This window comes from Lactuca saligna, chromosome 1 (genome assembly GCF_052625555.1).
Source record: "Lactuca saligna cultivar CGN05327 chromosome 1, ASM5262555v1, whole genome shotgun sequence".
Lineage (NCBI taxonomy): Eukaryota > Viridiplantae > Streptophyta > Magnoliopsida > Asterales > Asteraceae > Lactuca > Lactuca saligna.
Genome location: NC_136417.1, coordinates 107,589,951 through 107,612,960, shown reverse-complemented (window position 1 = coordinate 107,612,960; position 23,010 = coordinate 107,589,951). Strand labels below are relative to the sequence as shown.

General features: G+C 38.8%; 1 protein-coding gene across 1 annotated transcript in view; it reads left to right on the top strand.

Annotated features, from left to right (window-relative positions):
- LOC145010376 (uncharacterized) overlaps positions 1-18,236 on the top strand; it is a 28,066-nt gene extending 9,830 nt beyond the window's left edge. Inside the window, 1 exon segment of the mRNA XM_078968929.1 lies at positions 17,788-18,236. Coding sequence (XP_078825055.1) covers positions 17,788-18,236 — 449 coding nt within the window.
- The last annotated feature ends 4,774 nt before the right edge of the window (positions 18,237-23,010 follow it).

The following is a 23,010-nucleotide window of genomic DNA, read 5'->3' as shown; positions in this document are numbered from 1 at the left end:
CGTTTCCATATTTTCCATATGATAACTTATTCTTAGTAGAATCTTATCTATTCGTAATAATGTCGATATGGTCCATCCAATATGGAAACATTTCCATATTTTACATATGACAACTCATTCTTAATAGAATCTTTTCTATTCATAATAATGTCGATATGGTCCATTCAATACCATGCTTCCAACTACTCACAAGCAACCAATCCTCGTCGAAGTTTGGATTGTCCTTTGATAGTTGTTTAATTATTTTAGTCAGAACGGATTCTAGTCCCTTTTCCCTCTGAATGCGCTAGACATTTGGAAAATTTTAGAATGGTCAAATATTAAAGCATTTGTAATCGATCCTATACCCAAAGCGTATGGGACACGATGCATAATGTTTTATTTGCTATGTTCTCAAAATTCGAATTGTGAAAAGGAATGCCGTAATCATAATCGAAATTTTCAGAACACACTACGTTTCTTTGACTAAGTTATTAACATTCCACAACCTAAGCCTTTAGATTTGAAATGAAGCTTAATATTCTCTCCCTTAATTATAGCAAAAGAACTTTACAACCCTTACGACTTTGCAAGGTATAACTCTTGTTTTCTATAATTAATATTGCCAACTTGCAATACGTGCCTTAATAATCATACAATCATAACATTTATGCTCCCACTATCATGATGATTATTATAAAACATACACTTATGCTCCCACTAGCTTCGACATGTATTCATAAACATCTTAACTTTCAGAAAAACAATACCTATTGAATTTCTTAAGTCCATATTTCTAATACTTAATGCTTTGATAATCTTTTATCAAGGCTTCTTGAACTTATACTCCTTTGCCTTAGATAGTTCATACGTGTGTCTAAACAATTAAGACTAATTGCCAAACCTCACAACTCAAATCATGGAAAGGGATATCGTAACCATAATCGAATTCGAGAATGCAATTTTACAATCACTATCTTCATAAAATCTTTCTTAGTGAAAGCATTTCCTCACAATCATTTTCATGAAGGAGGAAATCTTATGACACTTAGATTTAAACGTTGTATGTGTTCCTATCCACGTGAATTCGTTAAAACCAATGTTTATGACAAATTCAAACTCATATGGACCGAACTTTCGTAATCTTGATTTCTTGCCTTATGGTAGCACAGCTGCCCACCATGTCTTCCAAGTAGTTAAGCAACTCACACTTTCCTATCATTGTACCTTTCATTGATTAAGGTGCCTTGCCTTTTATGCATTCAAAATGAGAACTCATAGAACTCACATGCATAATTAACTCAATTGGAACAGCACAGAAACAAAATAATGTCAACACGATAGGTTGTAAACCTCAACTCGTGTGCTAGTGATGATCAAATATTCAAGATTCTCTTGTCATATAAGATTCTCTTGTCAATAACCATTTCTTGACAAACAAATATTCAAGAGTTAGCGTAGCTTTTATCAAAACACTTCATAAATTGGTCCTAGTTGGTCTTTGTCTTATCCAAGACATCCTAAGTTTCCACATTTGATGAATGTTATAAACCTTCTTAATACTTTTGAATTATTGCCACAACCTTAGCTTTAAGACTTGTTATTGGAACGAAGTATGATTGACTTCTTGATTTAACCATTTCTTCAATTCTTTATTCCTCTTCTTAAACATACAATTGTACTAAGATTCACTTAGAGGATCAATTGAGATATGGTTCTTAATCATTAAGTCCTATCATAAAGCATAAAAGCTACTCTCCCTACTTCTTAGAATGGAGAAACTTTTATCTTTCTGCCTACTTGATTCTTCTTATTCGTTTTGCTATTGATTTAAACCTTTTTAATCAATTCCGAATTATACTTAATCTTATAAGTATAATCATATTTACTAAACTTTTAATAAATCATGACAAATATCTTGTTACTCTTATGGTGGACTTGATCAACACGCAACTTTGTGTACTCGATCTCCTAGTCCTTCACTTGACACTTTGTCAATGAATTAGTCTAATTTCCAAATATGAAATTTCTCATTCATCATGCAACCAAGTTGCGTGATTCCAAATTTCTGTCCAATTGAAACTTGGGTGATGAGAAACTCTCCTTATTTGGTAAATTATCGACCTTTCCATAAACATCATAAACAAGAATCATATCCACTCGTTGTAGAAATATGCAAACATCAATTTTCATAACGATTTCATTGCAAGGAATTAACAAATAAATAAATAAGTCAAACCAAAATTTATTTTATTTATAAAAGCAATGGAAACCATTTGTCCTTACAATGAAAAATCCATTGAAAACTATGTATTTCAAAAAGAAAATTTCTAACAACTCTAACTGTCACACCCCAAAACCGGAACGACGGAAACGTTCTGGGGTGGATGACGTCATGTCCAAGTATCACAACACATGCATTATGGTAATCAAGGTACAAAAAACATTGCATTAATAGTAATAGTTTTACAAGGTAACATTACAACAATTTAAAGTAATACAAATAATAGAATAAATACAGCATGGTACTAAGCTATCTTCAACAACAGCTCCGGGGATGTACCTGTTTAATGCTAACCTGAGAATACATGTTATTTGAAAAGCGAGTATCAGCATTTTTACAAATGCTGGTGAGTTCATAAGCATTTAGTGACATTTCATTCAAATAACTTAAGAAAGTAATATTTTAAGAGATTTCAGTGTATTAGAATCCTTTCCAGAAAATCCTATATTTTCTTTAATAAAAGCAGCCTTCTACCAAGCTGTCAGTGATGTGGGGTAAAAAGTAGTTTTCCCTAAATTGCTATCATTATCAAAATACTGAATTTGATTGTTGAGGAAAGCAACGACATTAGGGAATATCATATGCCTCAGCAGTGAGGACTGCTGACTAAGGCAAAGAACCATAGACTCCAGGAAAGTATCAAACAAACGACACGCCTGGTCCAGTCTAACAAGTGGAAACACAGACCCCAGAATGTACCAAATGAAGGGTACAACTAGTAGGGTCTAAATAGTGAATACAGACCGCAGACAATATCTAATGAAAGATACATCTAGCAAGGTCTAGAACGGTGAACGCAGTGAATACCGTGAATACGGTGGATTCTGTGAATACAATGGGTACAGACTGCAGACAACATCAAATGAAAGATACATATTGTAAAGTCAAATAGAGAAAACAGACCCCAGACAATATCACATGAAAGATACATCTTGTAAAGTCAAACAGAGATAACAGACCCCAGACAGTATCAAATGAAAGATACATATTGTAAGGTCAAACAGAGATAACAGTGTGACTCTGAAAATGAATTACCAGCATACAGTGTAGATTGTTGATGAACTATTGTTACCTTAAGGCCATGAATTATAAGCGTCTTTATAATGTGACATTTGTCACCCCTTGGCTTGGTGAGCCGTGGACTGTAGCTAGCAGTTAGGGTGCGGGGGTGTCAATACCGTATAGATCTATACACACAATGTCCGCTCTCCCTACAGGAGACTCTGGTTACCAATTAGACGATGGAGAAGGCCGCGTCCCGAAGATGCATCCCAATTAGTGGGTAATGACTTCCAAACACTGGGTAGTGGGTTTCTAATGTAAGTGCTGATCTAGAGGTAGAGACTCTTAACTGAATTTACTGAAGAAGACTCGTATGTCTATGCTCGTGTACATAATATATAACTAATGAATCGAACGACCTTCAGACGGACATCCGATCCCACCAGACCACATCCCAACGAAGAAAAGGAAATAGGGCGGACAAGCCTTCCTAGGTCCTTCAATCATTATTTATATGCATCTATAGAAGCATAAACATACGTCTAACTACGCTTGAGTGTGTATCATACAGTGAAGTATAAGTGTACAGTGGAACATCCTAGTCGTGAAGTATAAGCGTACAGTGAAACATAGAGTCGTGAAGTATAAGCGTACAGTGGAACATCGAGTTGTGAAGTATAAGTGTATAGTGGAACATCGAGTCATGAAGTATAAGTGTACAGTGGAACATCCGAGTCGTGAAGTATAAGCGTACAGTGGAAAATAGAGTCGTGAAGTATAAGCGTACAGTGGAACATCGAGTCGTGAAGTATAAGTGTACCAAGTGTAAGTGTATCACGAAGCAGAGACGGCAATAAGTGAAGTAAGAACGTCTATTAAGTATAAGAGGCTACAAGTATAAGCGACACAGAGACAAAAATCCGGTATAAGCGTATCGCGAAGTGAAAGCGTTATCGAGTAGGAATTTAAAATAAGTAAAAGTGAAGCAGCAGTAACAAGCAGTAAAAGTATACATCGTGAAAGTGAATTTTGGTGAAAAACCTTTATACTCGGGAAAATCACAATTTGTATTCTTTTGCAAAAACATTTTTGAAAGCCTTTGGAAATCCTTCATAAATCAGTTTAGAATGAATTTAGATAAAACAATACAAGTAAAAGTTATGAAATAAGTAAGAATCATTATAGTGTCCCACTCGGTAAAACAGTGTAAAGTGGTAAAATCTTGTGCATGCGGGTTATCAATCATATGTGATTGACATGATAACTGGCATGTTTAACTTGTATTCCCCCCTACAAAACATTTAAAAACATTAAAAGGTTCATTCAGGGGTATGAACTCACCTGGTGTAAGTAGGTCCGACGAAGGTGCTGTTTGGGCGTTCGGTGTCACGCAAGGACTTGAACACACACAATGACCTATTTTAAACATATGGTAACATATTTTTACATGCAATTAGAACATTTAATACTAATTAAACAAATATACGTGCTCACAGGAGCGGAAAACACTTTGGCTAAGTGTTTGGGTGTCCCGGGTAGCGTTTAAGGGTGCTAAGGGTCTCCTATCAGTTGTGGAACTTTCCTAAACTCAAATATCAAGTGTGTGAATGGGTTTAAAGCATTAACATGGACCAATTTGGATTTTACGGCCCAACTCAAGGGAGTTTACGACCATAAACTCCCAAGGGTATATTCTTGGGTGTTTTATGCTTCTAGCTTGTTCATGGAATTTTTCTAAGGACTTTTCATAAAAGGCATGAGTGGGTTTAAGGCTTCTAAGGGTATTTTCTATGAGTTTACAACAAAGGAACCACTCATAAGGGAGTTTACGGCCGTAAACTCTCATCCTTAGAGTTTTGTGAAGTTTAAAGCCCCTAATGCCTTTCTAGTGATTTCTAATGAAGTGTGATGCTATTTTGGAGGGTTAAAACTATCATTTGGATGTGTTTTGGGGAGTTTACGGCCTAGAAAATTGCTTGGGCCGTAAACTCCTTTTTACCCCCATCAATTCATGTGTTTAAGTCCTAAAATCCTTCCTAGGATTTTATAAAAATAGACTAAGGTCATTTGGGGGGCAAAAACCACATTTTGGGCATGTTTTGGGGAGTTTACGGCCTTGGTATAGACTTGGGCCGTAAACTCCTTTTTATCCTTCATTTTGATGTGTTTAATTGATCCAAACCCCAAATACTAAGTCCCTAAATTATGTATGAAGTCTAAGGGTGGTTTGGGAGTGTTTTTGGGGCATTTTGACATGGTTTAGAGGGGTTTACGGCCTAAGCATGTGCTTGGGCTGTAAACTCTCTTTTATACCCTCAATCTTTGTGTTTTGATGTTTAAACACTCCTAGGCTAGATCCCAAATTAGTTTCCAAGCTTAAGGACAAGTTTAGAGGCATGTTTGGCACCTTTTTAGTGGTTTACGGCCCTATAGTGTTCCTGGGCCGTAAACTCCTTATCCAATGCCTTCTTGGATGGTTTTTGGGCTATAACTACAGCTAGAAATGTTTAGAACAAGCTAGGGTAAGCGAACTTACAATTTGGAAGCGTTTGGTTGCGGATTCGGGGCACAAACGGGTCTAGAGAGAGAGTATAGAGAGAGAGTGTAAAAAGTCTCCAATAGACTCCACTCACCCTTATATAGGGTTTTAAGTCAGGGCTCAGTGGGGTTTTACCCGATACTGCCGTTAAATGGGGCTTTTGGTCACACCCGATTTAGTGGTCGTAATAATAAAACTTGACATTTTCCAAATAAATGGAAATGTGTGTCCTGTGTTTTTATTTCCTTTCATCACGACTTAACGGCATGCTTATTGCAACCAAATGGAATGTTTACTAAATTGATGCCCTCTAAGTAACGGAACTTTTATACAGTGGAATATTCCGTTAATGGTAACGGAGAAATGTAACGGGGCAACTTGGGTTGTCACATCATCCCCTCGTTAGAGGGAATTTCGTCTCGAAATTCAGGTCTAGGCAAGGAAGTAGGTATGAATGGCCAAGTAGAGGTAAGATAGTACTTCCTATGTGGTTGTCCTTGCATTCCCAAGTGATCTCTAGTCTGTGTTTGTTATTTCAACAGACCCTCGCATACGGGATGCGAATTCCGTGTCGTGTAACTAGTGGGTTCCAACTGGTGTATTTATAAGGTTAGGGTTCTCGATGGATTCTATCAAGATGAGTGAGGCACGAAGAGTGTTGTCAGGAAATCACTTATCAAGTCAAGTCTAAGAAATGGGTCGTCCGGGTGTGAATCCTGTGGTATATCCGAAGGTAGTAACGACCTGAAAAAGGTTGGACCATGTCCCCATGAGGATTTTCGGATGGTCCTACACTCTCAGAAGGGTAGAGCTTTTCAGTACTAAGAACATAGTGTACTTCTATGGCAAGACCATCATTGGCGTGATCACCATTCCGAAGTTCCTAACGTTCTCTCTCGTACTGGTAGTGTAGTCCTTTAGGTTGGTTCTTAGAAATCTCGAGGGGTCTTTGGTTTCGTGTTTTCTGTCAACAGGCTGATAGAGAATTTCTAGATCGTCGAGTGGGTTGCGTGACTATGGTTATTCGTTTGCTATAGAGTGTCTATCTCGCGCTTGCGCAAAATGAACCTGCACTAACGAAGCTTGAGATACAGAAACCCTGAGGGTCGAGGAGATAGGGTTTCACTAGATGAACGTTGGACTATCTAAGGAGGTAGTTCCATTATCTCTGTGTGAGATAGTATTCGTGGAACACCTAATGGTCCAATGAATCTCTAAGATTGTGGTTTATCCTAGCATGGAAGGTGTATGTTCCTGCATAACCCATCGACTAACACCAGGGCTGGTGTCAAGCCTATGATCTCTTCAGGATCCGGGTCATGAGATTTAAAGCAGCTACTTTCGCACTTGACCAAATGTTCTTGGCTGCAAAGGTTATCCTGTGGCTCTCGGTATCCTAGTGCTCACTTCGGAAAGTGTAATTCATCGTCTACCGGGCGACAACGATTTCCTCCTTGCGAGTGGGTGGAGTATGATAGGCACTACCTGTCTGTAACAGGGTGGGAAAGGTGCCTGAGTAGTTAGGGCATCTACTGCAACTACTCTTCCGAAGGTTCTGAGTTTTCTCGATCCAGGTCTAATCTAGTGGGTACATGGTTCATCACTCGGAACTTTACTTGCTCAACCCGCAGTGATTCTCTTGACTTCGGCTCCTATGTTATGGAATATGGTGAAAGGGTTTTGCTAAGAGGTCAGTGGTAGAACTCATGGTTGGCTTAACCGCCAGTACTTGATGTATGCCAGCGTATACCTGGTTATAGTGGTCAGCCTCGTGAGTTCTATTCTCTGGGTTCACGAACCTGATGTGCGAGGTGCGGAGGATCTCTCGGGGGATTCTAAGAGGTATGCCTCGGATGGTCGTCATTTCCTAAAGTATCTGCAGTGTTTTTCGCTTCGGTGTTTATCTGACTACGAGGGGTCGGTCAACAGTGTATGGTATCTTCCCTTAGGTACTTCGGAAGGTTTGAGATAACAGGGACGGTTGACAGATCGCATTAGGTTTGATTATTTGTGTTAGGTTTAGGTTCGGAAGAACCTTTATTTGCCGACATGACTATGGGGAAAGTTCTTTTTACACAACACTTAAGGATATACACACGGTTGCACAAAATCAAACCATGATCAATAGAGTCGTCGAAGTTCGCACACTCCGACATGATATAAAGTGAAGATCGATAGATTCATGTGCCGAACAGGCACACAAGTTCGAGGCGTCTCGGGTTTTGTCCTATGTATCACTACCACGGATACTTGGACCGGTAGAGTCGACGCGGAACTATAGAGAGTTCTAAGTGTTTCCGAATAGAGTATCTTTTCATGAACGGATTTTCACGAGGCATTTCTATAATCGCCTCACATATACTAGTCATCTATATTTAAGGTGGGGAGGACTTTTGACTGAGCGACCCCGCCCTAAATCCACAACCAAACGAGGAACAGGAGATGAGGTGGCATTTGGTCACTCTAGGTCTGTCCATCTTAAATATACATGGTCGTAACGTATATGTTTAGCCACTATAGTTTTACCTAATGAATTTTAAATTTTATAACAGTGCTGCGACTTTCGCCTTACTGGAAAGAATTTGCATTTGAATTAGTCTTTTATTGTTCTTAGCTTAGTTATCCTAGATCGAGAGACGTACCAAAATATAATGAGTTCCTTGCCGCTTCTCCCTAAGCAGTAGTGTCAAGCTTCTTCTGTGTCTTTGTCTTTCCCTTCGGTTGGGCAGTCCTTCTTGAAGTGTCCCATTTTACCACATAGGTGGCAAACTGTACGGGTTGCCACATTGGTGATTGATGTAATGAACTCAACCGGGGTTCTTCAGACGCGAGCAGTATGTCCTAACATGTGGCACCTAGCATAATAGAGTTCCCGGCAGGCACCATGATGATGGTAGCTGCACTTGCTGCAGTGGGGAAGGTCTCCTAGATACGGTCTTCTTGGAGTCGGGAGGGAAGGGTTGACATGGGTATAGGCTGCCTCAGCTCATTGCCCATCGGAAGGTCCTTGATCCGAGGTATTTCCCTCCTCAATCTTGATCTTTCTCTTCTGTGGATTTGAGTGAGGTTCCTGGGTGGCTGGGTATGCAGAGGTTGGTTGTTGCTGTCCACTACTAGGATCAGAAGTCCCGCTAGTCACCTTGCTAACATCGGCGTTGTTAGCATTCAGGTGAGCCATGACAGCTGCTACGGCTGCCGAGACTGCAGCTTGAAACATAGCTTCATCGAATAGGAGAGTAGGTTTCTTGCTTGTGGATTGGTTACGCTTCTTCGGTGGCATGGTTTTTCCTACACGGAAAGGAATACAAGGTAATGAGAGACGATGGTTAACCCTGGACATTTCTGTCCTGAACGTATTAGGCATAATATTTTACCCGTGTCTTGGGTATTGGTTATCTGTGTGTCGACCTACATCCCTATGATGTAGTCCTGGTAATCGAAGTGGGTGTATGAGTATCAGAAAAAGGCCATAAAATGCGAGTCATTCCTACTAAGTTACCTTTATACTGAGAAAGGTTTCACTCTCCGGCCTAGAGAGATTTGAGAATAGTTCGGAACGAAGATGTGGAAAGAGAGGCTCATGAGGGCTTATGGCTAAACAAACTCACAGAGGTGTGGGGATCCGTTCTAAGTATATTACTGGCAACGGGAACAAAGCGATTTACCTAACACATAGCGTGAGCAGTGTAACCACTAACTCACTAAGTTGTATTATTTTATGGGTGTGTTAGCGTGACGAACACGAGGAAAAGACACTTCTTGGGTTCCACGTACTGGCTCCCTCGGTCTGCCTCGTATCTTTGACTAGAATCTGCGTTGGTTTCCTTCGGGTAGTTACCTAAGATTCTCTTCGCATATGGATATATTGAATTTCTACTCCGCCTTCCTTCTGACTCCGACTATGGGTGTCATCACTTCATGATGGGTGAATGGAATCTCGGAAGTTTAGGTGAATCTCTTCACTGGTGTCCCTAAAAGATATAGGCACTTGGTGAATTCGATAGTCTCGCCCTAGTTCATTTATTTCCGAACTGGAAATCTTCTCAATGAACTTCTTCGGGGTCACCATCAACTCTTCTGCTATGCACTGAAGTGGGTAGGGTTTTCTACAGGGTTCGTGCGAGAATGGAAATGTCTAAACAATCCTAAGAGATTATTAACATTTCACTGTGTGATCCATATCGAGTCCTGCTATGATTACACAGGGTGTACAAATCATATATAGCTTAGATCCGATAGGCCTTCGAATATGTGATACTACTCTAGAACCACATCCCAACGAGGAAAAGGTAATAGAACGAAACCACACATTCTTAGCCTATGGGCTCCTTATTATATATAACCTTGGGAGTCTACCCTCTGTAGTTGTAGGTATCTCAACAAGGATCCTTTTAGTTTATTCACGCAAGGTTGTTTATGATTCCTAAAATACCCCTATGGTATTTTAATTCTTGTTTGTTTTCTTATCTTCTGAATAGGAATTCTGGGATTAGTGTGGATCTTTTAGCGTTCTAAAATACTCCTATAGTATTTTAACTTTATGTTTGGCTCTAACAACCCTAGTTGGTAAGTTTCAGACCTGTTGCACACCACCATCACTCCCGAGCACACGTTCATCACACCTCGAATAATGGTAGTTGATCAGGTTACATTTATTCCAACCTACGACTACATAACTGCCCAGGTTTGACTATAGGGTTCAACATCCGAAGACTTTTATTATTGTTCTTCCTGTGATACTTTTGTTCAAGTGCTTAGATTCTGGATGTTATTATACTTTGGTAAAATATGGTTATATTTTAAAGTATAATTCTTGGTCAGAGTGTTTTATCCCTTTTGTATTTATAGGCTGTATATCTTTAATGAATTGATATACTTAGCTCACTATAAACAATGCTCTGATACCAATCTGTCACACCCCAAAACCGGAACGACGGAAACGTTCTGGGGTGGATGACGTCATGTCAAGTTTCACAACACATGCATTATAGTAATCAAAGTACAACAAAACATTGCATTAATAGTAATAGTTTTACAAGGTTACGTTACAACAATTTAAAGTAATACAAGTAATAGAATAAATACAGCGTGGTACTAAGCTATCTTCATCAACAGCTCCGGGGATGTACCTGTCTAATGCTAACCTGAGAATACACGTTATTTGAAAAGCGAGTATCAGCATTTTTACAAATGCTGGTGAGTTCATAAGCATTTAGTGACATTTCATTCAAATAACTTAAGAAAGTAATATTTTAAGAGATTTCAGTGTATTAGAGTCCTTTCCAGAAAATCCTATATTTTCTTTAATAAAAGCAGCCTTCTACCAAGATTGTCAGTGGTGTGGGGTAAAAAGTAGTTTTCCCTAAATTGCTATCATTATCAAAATATTGAATTTGATTGTTGAGGAAAGCAACGACATTAGGGAATATCACATGCCTCAGCAGTGAGGACTGTTGACTAAGGCAAAGAACCATAGACTCCAGGAAAGTATCAAACAAACGACACGCCTGGTCCAGTCTAACAAGTGGAAACACAGACCCCAGAATGTACCAAATGAAGGGTACAACTAGTAGGGTCTAAATAGTGAATACAGACCGCAGACAATATCTAATGAAAGATACGTCTAGCAAGGTCTAGAATGGTGAACGTAGTGAATACCATGGATTCTGTGAATAAAATGGGTACAGACTGCAGACAGCATCAAATGAAAGATACATCTTGTAAAGTCAAACAGAGATAACAGACCCCAGACAGTATCAAATGAAAGATACATCTTGTAAAGTCAAATAGAAATAACAAACCCCAGAGAGTATCAAATGAAAGATACATCTTGTAAGGTCAAACAGAGATAACAGTGTGACTCTGAAAATGAATTACCAGCATACAGTGTAGATTGCCGATGAACTACTGTTACCTTAAGGCCATGAATTATATGGTAACCCGGGATGCTCGTAACCATACTAACCGACACTAGAGTACCATACGCCCTACAAGCGTCTATATAATGTGACATTTGTCACCCCTTGGCTTGGTGAGCCATGGACTGTAGCTAGAAGTCAGGGTGCGGGGGTGTCAATCCCGTATAGATCTATACACACAATGTCCGCTCTCCCTACAGGAGACTCTGGTTACCAATTAGACGACGAAGAAGGCCGCGTACCGAAGATGCATCCCAATTAGTGGGTAATGACTTCCAAACAGTAGGTAGTAGGTTTCTAATGGAAGTGCTGATCTAGAGGTAGAGACTCTTAACTGAATTTACTGAAGAAGACTCGTATGTCTATGCTCGTGTACATAATATATAACTAATGAATCGAACGACCTTCAGACGGACATCCGATCCCACCAGACCACATCTCAACGAAGAAAAGGAAATAGGGCGGACAAGCCTTCCTAAGTCCTTCAATCATTATTTATATGCGTCTATACAAGCATAAACATACGTCTAACTACGCTTGAGTGTGTATCATACAGTGAAGTATAAGTGTACAGTGGAACATCCTAGTCGTGAAGTATAAGCGTACAGTGAAACATAGAGTCGTGAAGTATAAGCGTACAGTGGAACATCGAGTCATGAAGTATAAGTGTATAGTGGAACATCGAGTCGTGAAGTATAAGTGTACAGTGGAACATCCAAGTCGTGAAGTATAAGCATACAATGGAACATAGAGTCGTGAAGTATAAGCGTACAATGGAACATCGAGTCGTGAAGTATAAGTGTACCAAGTATAAGTGTATCACCAAGCAGAGACGACAATAAGTGAAGTAAGAACGTCTATTAAGTATAAGAGGCTACAAGTATAAGCGACATAGAGACAAAAGTCCGGTATAAGCGTATCGCGAAGTGAAAGCGTTATCGAGTAGGAATTTAAAATAAGTAAAAGTGAAGCAGCAGTAACAAGCAGTAAAAGTATACGTCGTGAAAGTGAATTTTGGTGAAAAACCTTTATACTCAGGAAAATCACAATTTGTATTCTTTTGCAAAAACATTTTTGAAAGCCTTTGGAAATCCTTCATAAATCAGTTTAGAATGAATTTAGATAAAACAGTACAAGTAAAGTTATGAAATAAGTAAGAATCATTATAGTGTCCCACTCGGTAAAACAGTGTAAAGTGGTAAAATCTTGTGCATGCGGGTTATCAATCATATGATATTGACATGATAACTGGCATGTTTAACTTGTATTCCCCCCCTATAAAACATTTAAAAACATTAAAAGTTTCATTCAGGGGTATGAACTCACCTGGTGTAAGTAGGTCCGACGAAGGTGCTGTTTGGGCGTTCGGTGTCACGCAAGGACTTGAACACACACAATGACCTATTTTAAACATATGGTAACATATTTTTACATGCAATTAGAACATTTAATACTAATTAAACAAATATACGTGCTCACAGGAGCGGAAAACACTTTGGCTAAGTGTTTGGGTGTCCCGGGTAGCGTTTAAGGGTGCTAAGGGTCTCCTATCAGTTGTGGAACTTTGCTAAACTCAAATATCAAGTGTCTGAATGGGTTTAAAGCATTAACATGGACCAATTTGGATTTTACGGCCCAACTCAACGGAGTTTACGACCGTAAACTCCCAAGGGTATATTCTTGGGTGTTTTATGCTTCTAGCTTGTTCATGGAATTTTTCTAAGGACTTTTCATAAAAGGCATGAGTGGGTTTGAGGCTTCTAAGGGTATTTTCTATGAGTTTACGGAAAAGGAACCACTCATAAGGGAGTTTACGGCCGTAAACTCTCATCCTTAGAGTTTTATGAAGTTTAAAGCCCCTAATGCCTTTCTAGTGATTTCTAATGAAGTGTGATGCTATTTTGGAGGGTTAAAACTATCATTTGGATGTGTTTTGGGGTGTTTACGGCCTAGACAATTGCTTCGGCCGTAAACTCCTTTTTACCCCCATCAATTCATGTGTTTAAGTCCTTAAATCCTTCCTAGGATTTTATAAAAATAGACTAAGGTCATTTGGGGGGCAAAAACCACATTTTGGGCATGTTTTGGGGAGTTTACGGCCTTGGTATAGACTTGGGCCATAAACTCCTTTTTATCCTTCATTTTGATGTGTTTAATTGATCCAAACCCCAAATACTAAGTCCCTAAATTATGTATGAAGTCTAAGGGTGGTTTGGGAGTGTTTTGGGGCATTTTGACATGGTTTATAGGGGTTTACGGCCTAAGCATGTGCTTGGGCCGTAAACTCTCTTTTATGCCCTCAATCTTTGTGTTTTGATGTTTAAACACTCCTAGGCTAGATCCCTAATTAGTTTCCAAGCTTAAGGACAAGTTTAGAGGCATGTTTGGAACCTTTTTACGGGTTTACGGCCCTAGAGTGTTCCTGGGCTGTAAACTCCTTATCCCTGCCTTCTTGGATGGTTTTTGGGCTATAACTACAGCTAGAAATGTTTAGAACAAGCTAGGGTAAGCGGACTTACAATTTGGAAGCGTTTGGTTGCGGATTCGGGGCGAAAACGGGTCTAGAGAGAGAGTATAGAGAGAGAGTGTAAAAAGTCTCCAATAGACTCCACTCACCCTTATATAGGGTTTTGAGTCGGGGCTCAGTGGGGTTTTACCCGATACTGCTATTAAACGAGGCTTTTGATCACACCCGATTTAGTGGTCGTAATAATAAAACTTGACATTTTCCAAATAAATGGAAATATGTGTCCTGTGTTTTTATTTCCTTTCATGACGACTTAACAGCATGCTTATTGCAACCAAATGGAATTTTTACTAAATTGACACCCTCTAAGTAACAGAACATTTATACAGTGGAATATTCCGTTAATGGTAACGGAGAAATGTAACGGGGCAACTTGGGTTGTCACACTAACATAACTATCTAAGCTCCAAATCTAATCTTCAAGTCCATGCAATCAAGATCCATTTCTTGTGATTAGATTCATCTTGCTCTTTCACCAAGCTTCCTTTCTTTTCACTGATCCTGCAAAACATTCAAATGCAATCTTATCACATCATGTATTAAGAATCAATGAATAGGAACTTAACGGAGTTAGATAGTGGATTTTACCTGAAGCGCAGCCATACTCTTTGACTCTCCCATCTTCTGGACTCTTCAGGCTCTTTGGGCAGACTTGTATCCAACGCCCTTTCTCTTGCCAGCAAACGCAGATCAGTTCTCCTAGAACATCCTCGGAAGCATGGTCGGTTGACTTTCCCAACAAATACGCTCCATTGCTTCGCCAAATCATTTCTGATTCAGCAGCAATGAGCATGTAACTTAGGTCAATGAGGTTGTCGTCATGATCCATCATATAATACTTTTTTTGAACTCACTATATGATTCAGGAAGTGACTGCAAAACCCAATTCACAGCCAACTCATCCGGGAATGACACACCCAACATTATCAACCTATCAAACTTACATGGTTCCCTCACATGTTACAATCACCTATTCGATGTGCCGGTAAACCACAGACGCTCCACTGAACTATGACAAACATTGAGTCACCCTTTGCTACCTTTTCTTAGAACCATTTAGTGTGCTGGTAAACCACACACGCTCCACTAACATCTCCGCAAGGGCACAAAGTGTAATTTCATGGAATTACATCAATTCACTTTTGCCTAAGTAACTAAGATAGGGAACTCATCTGGGAATTACATTGAGCGCCCAGTCGCCATCCTGAACCGGAAGTCGAAGGATCTTAGGAACATGAAGGTGGAACTCGTAAAAGTGTAATGGCAGCATCAGAAAGGATCAGAGTGGACTTGGGAACTGGTGAAAGAGATGATGGAGCACTACCCCGAGCTATTTCAGGATCGAGCAGTAGACTTCGAGGGTGAAGTCTGAAATAAGTGGGGGAGATTTGTAGCACCTGGTTTCCGGTACGTACTTCTTGGAATTTTAAATTCTTAATTCTTGCATTTTGGCCTTGGACTCGGCAAGTTGAAGGACCAACTCGCCGAGTAGGAGCGGGATGGGATACAGGGTTCGAGCCGTGGACTCGGCGAGTAGGCCCTGTTTGGGCAAAAACCCTAACCCGAGCATTGTCACCCTATTTAAACACATTAACTTGGCCCCTTGTCCTTAACACTTCCAAAGAGCTATAGTGAGAATCCTTAGCCCCCCCCCCCCCCCCCATTGGAGCTTAGAAGAAGAAAAGAAGAGTTTGAAGAGTGCAAGAGAGGGAGTAGATCCGAAATCTACTTTGGGAGAAGTTTGCATTCAGGTAGTAAAGTCTCTACCTTGATCTTTAGTTCATTAGATCCCATTTTGTCCCAATTTGGTGGTTTTCAAGCCCTAAAAACAGCAAACCCCATGTGTTTGTGCTTAATAATCCGAAAGGACTTCAGATCTAGACTTTATGGATGTGTTACAAGGATAAAGTTGTTGTGGTTGAAGTGATTGAGGACCCCATGAAGTGCATGACCTCTTTAAGAGCTTGGAAATGCATTTTTGAGCTTATAGGGCCATGCATGCACGTAAAGTTTGCAACTTTACGTGTTAGGCATGCCCTAGGAACATAGATCTGTGGTTTTGAAGAGTTGCATGTCTCAGATTTGGCTCATATGGGAAATGGGTCAAGGGACTCGGCGAGTCCCAAAGTGGAACTCGGCATGTTCCATGAAGATGGCCTTAGACTCGGCGAGTTGGATGAACAACTCGGCGAGTCTTATGAACATTGCCTGGTACTTGACGAGTTGTTCTTCAAACTCGGCAAGTTGCATGAACTGTTATTGAGTACAAAGGGTTTAAGTTTCATAAGTCCAACCCTTCGTGTTTGCACGTAGGATTAGCAATCTAACGTGTTCCGTTAGTCCCAGAAACCCCAGATCCTCATAAAGGATGTTCGGATAAGGATCTGGATGCGAGTGGGGAGTCTGCTCGCATGGGCTCGGCGAGTTGTTCATGGACTCGGTGAGTTGTTCATGGACTCGGCGAGTCGGATCGCGAGCCGGTCCTATCGTCCCGAGTAGTGAGTTAAGGATGATTCAGTGAGTGGGAAGAAGGGACTTGTAGAGTGGAATCAGGTTAGTGGAGAAGGACTCGGCAAGTCGGTGCCACGACTCGGTGAGTCCAGTCAACTGGAAGTTGACCTTCACTAAGGGGTTGACCTTGGTTGAAGGGAGGGTCAGTCATCTGACCTAAGGGTGTGAATGAGAGGCTAACCTATGTTTATGATTTATAGTCGGAGGATTTCTGATTCAGCAGTCAGGCGCTTAGCAAGCAAACTTCAACAGTTACTTTCGAGGTGAGTTACCTTCCAGTAGCGGTGAGTCTACGGCCACAATGTCGGCCCACCAGTAGGAGTTGTATGTTAGATGATTGTCTTTGTGATATCATCTAGGTTTGCTACTACCTTATATGTTTAGATGTTGGCATGATATGTTATATGTGATAGCGGTAGTAGGAGGGGAATAGTCCCCAAGTTTGGTCGTTAGGACCGAAGGGTAGATCGGACACCCCAGATATGTCTGATAATATGTTAGGTTATGATATATGTGATAGTAGCAGTAGGGGGTGAAATAGTCCCTGAGGATCGGTTGTTAGGACCGGTGGGTAGTCAACACCTTATAATGGCTTGACATGGGTAGTCAGCACCCCTGAACGGCTTGACATGGGCAGGTCGGCACCCCAGAATGGCCGTACCGGGTAGGTCAGGTACCCCAGAATTGCCCGCCAGTATGTATGATATGTGATTGTATGGTATGTGGTATGTTGGGGGAACTCACTAAGCTTCGTGCTTACAGTTTTCAGTTTTGGTTTCAGGTACCTCTTCTTCGAAGGGGAAGGAGCTGGCGCGGTAGTGGCCTATCACACACACGCCTTGTATTCCGCATTATGGGATCCTCGTGGGAATTTGTACTCTGACTTTATTATGTTTTTATGAAATGTTTTTCAAGACATGCGATAACCTTTATGAAATGATATGATCAGTGAACGTTTTATTTTTAAGGCTTGCTAAGAATATGCTTTAAAAATGAAATTTTTGGCTCGTATTTTTGGGATGTTACAGGTATCTTGCTCCATATAAAGGAAATAATATTCATTATCATTTACCGGATTTTCAACGTGGACATACTGCTGCTATGCGTGAACCTCGTGGACCGAAAGAGAAATTTAACTTTTACCATTCATCATTGCGAAATATCATTGAACAGACTTTTTGAGTATGGAAAGCTAGGTGGGCGTAATTAAGAGGCATGCATGTTAATTACAAGTACGAGCACCAAGTGAGTATTGTGATTGCATCGATGGCAATCCATAACTATATTAGAAAGACCGATAGGTTTGATGAAGCATTTAATAGGGCACAACAAGAATCCTACATTCCTGCACACAATCGTACTAGTAGTGAAGGTGACGAAGAAGGTCCAAGTACACATCACTTGAGTAATGATAGCTCGTATATGGCAGCGATACGAGATATTATTGCGCAAGATATAATGGAATTTCGGAGATGAATGTAATATGACGTAACATATGATATCTTTTATGAATTATTAAGCATTTGTAATCTACTTTTGTATGAACGTAATTTTAATATTATATGGTAAACAAAATCTTTAAACAAGTTATATTATATACTTTGTAAAAAAGATGTTTAAAAAATGTTGAATATGAAAACATGTCCTTTTTGGTCATTTTACAGGTAAAAGTTAAGCCAAACATTTTTTTAAAAAACAACTTATTGGCTTTTTAGCTTTTACCACCTTAAAAGTTAATCCAATCACATTTTTAAAACAGCTTTTAGAAAAAAGTCATAAGCCAATAAACACTTTTCTAAAAAAACACTTTTAAGTATAAAAATCACTCCCAACCACCCTCTAAGAAAACTTGTGAACCGAAAAACATTCTCGTCTCTTGTCGTCTCCCTTCCTCGTTGAGTAGCCGTTTGTTTGAAGACCTACCGCCGTTCGCTTTTCTAATTTTCAGTCATCCTCAATTCCGGTGTAGTCGCCATTAGTTCGTCTTGTATCATTGCCGCTTCAGACCTTTTTGTCATCGCGTAGGTAGGTAACTATGAATTATGAAAGCACATTTTACGTCTCATATATACTCATTTTGTAGTAACACTAAATTTCCTGGTGAGGTTCCGTTTCTGTAAATCTTTCTGAACTATTGAAGCTAGATTGTAAGACATCTCAATTTTCGTGAAGTACTTTTGGGTGTTATATTCCAAACTTAGGATTTTGCTAGAGCAGTGTTAGATTCTAAATCAGTGAAGTCATGGTCTAATTAATTCCTTGTCAATTTAACACCTACGATGTTCATCAGCAAAGCTTATGCAATAGAAATCTATTGCGATTGAGTTAGGATAAGGTGCAATGGAAAGGTTTTGCTTTTGCAATAGATTAATACATATATTTGAAACATGTGACCTGGTCTTTTAAGGTTTTGCTTTTTTTAGAGCTTATCTATTTTTGAGCGAGCCATTAAGTTTTTGTCAGTTTGAACAAATATATAATGGTGTTTGTGGCTTGTTAATTTAAAAAATATAACATTTAAAAAAAAGCTCACTAATGCTGATATTTTATACTAGATCTAGTGATAAATAATTTCATATCTGAAAAGCTTTTTGTTGCTAATTTGGGGCTCTTTAAACAATCATGTCACTTTTTTTTTATAAAGATATAATGTTCTATTGTTGAGGTTCAAATTGTTAGATGAGAGTTAAATTGCATACAATATTGATATAAACATATTAATTCAAATAGCCATATATATGCTCTTTGTTTCTGAATCATATTAATTCACACATCAAAGTTGGAGGTGCATCAGTCTAGTTTATTAAACACCTCAGTTTTTATTTTGAAGACTATAAGATGTTATTTTAGGGGTTTAAACTGTTTGATAAGAATTAAGTTGCATAAGGTATTAATACTTTTGATTTTATTTAGAGTGTAGAGACATTACATATGTGTTAGTGTGCAAAGTTTTCCATGAATGACTTTGTAATATTTGACTTTTGTAAAACCCACTTGCATGTGGAGTATTACCCTTGTGACACATGAGAGATAAAGAGTGAGAGAGAGACATGTAAACACCTCTATATAAGGTGGATTCATACCACTTGTAGAGGTGTGCTTGAGAGATGTAAAAGTTGAGTGTGTAAGTGTGTTATTTATGTAGTCTAGATCTAGATCATTTTTGTGTAACACCATATACGATCAATACATCTCTTGAACACCCAAATCACCATTTTCATTGTGCAATCTTTAATTCCGCATTCCAAATCACGTTCTTATGTCACTACCATTGGTATCAGAGCGGGTCTTCAAGATCAAGGTGATTTTTGAAGAACGGTTCTTGGTTTGGCAACATTTGTCACAATTGAAGCATTTTTGGTGAGTCTCTCTCTATGATCTCCCTTAATTTTGTTGGATTGTGTGTTGCGTTTTTAATTTTTGATCGTTTGATTCGTTGGATCAAATTTTTCTTGAAAACCCCATTGACGATCCAAAAAAAAAAAATTACGACCAATTCTAACTAAAAACAAAATCAAATTTGCGTCTACTGTTCATTGATCCAATATCTAAGACCAAACTTCAAATTTGATTCAAATAGTTTTTAAACCCAAAGCTTTGATCCAAATTCATAAATCCTTTACTGTTCATCAATTCGTGTTCACTCCAATATCTACTTACTGTTCATCAAACACGTTTTAGCCCAAAGTCACAAGTAAGATCCAGTTTGTATGAGTCTACACGTTTTTGTTCATACTTTTGACTTGTACACACGCATCTTGTTCTTGTACTATTGACTCAATGTTTTTCATGATCGATTGTTCTTGTGTTCTAGTTTTCATTTCTCGTGTCGTTTAATCAATCAATATTATTTGATAATCTGAGGTTATAAATCGATTTCATATGATTTGTGATATGATGATATCGATTGTATTAGAGCTATATTTGAGAAATCGAAGATTGGATTTTTGATTTGGATGAATATGATGTTGTTGATAGAAGAAAAATGGGTTTGATGTTTATCAGCATATGCAATCGATTTTAAAATGGTCGATTTGTGAAGGAAAAGTCAAACACAAGTAAAAAGGAATCAAAGTCGATTTTGTTACTTGATACGTTGAATTAGATATTTTGAGCAGATTGATTTTTGATTTGAAATCGATGTCGAGTGACAAGTGACGAACTGGAGTCTAAACGATTTCGAATAATTTTAAGCTATCGATGTCAAGGATCAAATGAGATGAATCGGTGGTTTGGATGGAGGAAAAACGAAAGTCAAAGCATGATTGATTGAAGAATGATGATCGATGATTTTGGTTTGGCTGTTAGGGCTTCGTTATCTGATCGATTTGAAGTTGACTCAATTTGAAGTTGATAAGTCAAATTCATGTTTTTGGTGTTTTGTACGAAGACTCGATGTCTGGATTTTTGATCTTCATTGAAGTTGTTTGATGAATGTACGAAGCAATCGATCTGGGAACGAAGAATTAAAACTCAAAATTGATTTTGATATGTTATCTGTGTTAAGAACGAAGAATTTAAATCAAGCACTGGGAATAAAGATTCAAATGGTGCCGTTTGTGTAAAACATACGAAGTGAAAAAGATTTCGTAGAAGAGATGAAATTTCGTACGTTGTTGTGAATTTTTTCATTTGATTGGGGAAGATGAAGTTTCGTACGAAGGGTGGAGAAAGATTTCGTATGAAGGGTGGATAAGATTTCACACGAAGGGTTAAAATTTATGTGTTTTGAAAAAGAGTGTAAATGTTACGAAAATGGATCCTAAACTTACGAAAGATTAACATCATTAATAATCCTTCGAATATTGAGACAAACCCTTCGTATTTTTGGTAAAAACATTTCCTATGATTTGTAAAGAAAAAGGAGAAAGTTTCGAAAACAGCCCCTAACCTTTCGAATGTTTGGCAACTTTGACATTTTGGGGTAATCTATGTATGTTTAGAGAACAAAAGGCTTAACTTTCGAAAATAGTCCCTGAGGTTTTGAACATTTGGCAGTTCATACCCAAATTCGAAAAAGGATAGATTTTGATGAAAATTGAAGAATATGCATTTCAATCCCCTACAGTTTACGTAATTTGACACTTTCTACCCACCTTTCGAAAACGGGGAGAGTTTTGCATTTTTGGTTGTTTTGGGAGCACCGGGTCACTGTAGAATTTTGAAATTGACAATTTCTACCCATTTTTGAGAAATTTTGTCAAAGGCAGTCCGTGAACAAAGCTAAAAATTGAAGATTTTTTGATTTTTCGGATTGAAGCACAAAGTTTATGCCACATGTTAAGGGGGAGTTTTGGCAAGAAAAATTTCGAATGGAGCACATTCTATTTCCTTGACGATTTATAATCAAGTTTCGATGATAAAAAGGGGGAGAAATTTATATGGAAATTCGAACTTGAATTTTTCATATTACGCGGATTTGAAGACCGAAGTGATCTTGAAGTTTTGAAGCTTACGAAATGATGCAATTGGAAGTTCGTAAATAATTTATTTTTGAAATGGGTTTGGAATAATTGAAGATTTTTGGGCTGTGCTTTTGTGCTCAACTTTTGGTGATCAATTTGGAGTTTGAGATGCTCATGATCATTCGTTGATGCTCGGTTTGTATGGTCTCACATCCTGGAGCCCAAATTGAAGAATCATGGAAGAATAGAAGATTGAAGTTTTTTTTGACATGTGTTACCCTTGAGGCTCGGATCGCGTAGTTGCTCAATTTTGGAAGAATTGAAGTGGGTCATTCATTCCTAACTTTGAGGGGGAGAATGTTAGGGTGCAAAGTTTTCCATGAATGACTTTGTAATGTTTGACTTTTGTAAAACCCGCTTTCATGTGGAGTATTAGCCTTGTGACACATGAGAGATAGAGAGTGAGAGAGAGACATGTAAACACCTCTATATAAGGTGGGTTCATACCACTTGCAGAGGTGTGCTTGAGAGATGTAAAAGTTGAGTGTGTAAGTGTGTGTTATTTATGTAGTCTAGATCTAGATCCTTTTTGTGTAACACCATATACAATCAATACATCTCTTGAACACCCAAATCACCATGTTCATTGTGCAATCTGTAATGCTGCATGCCAAATCATGTTCTTATGTCACTACAATATGGGATCTTGAGATTGAGGCACAAGTAAGGAAAGTGTGGGATCTAAAAGCTTCAAAACACACTATTTACTTTTTGATGATGTCTGGAGGTAACTGGGTTTCAGTGGTTGTAGGGAAGGGTGAAGGCTCCTCAACCCATTACTCATA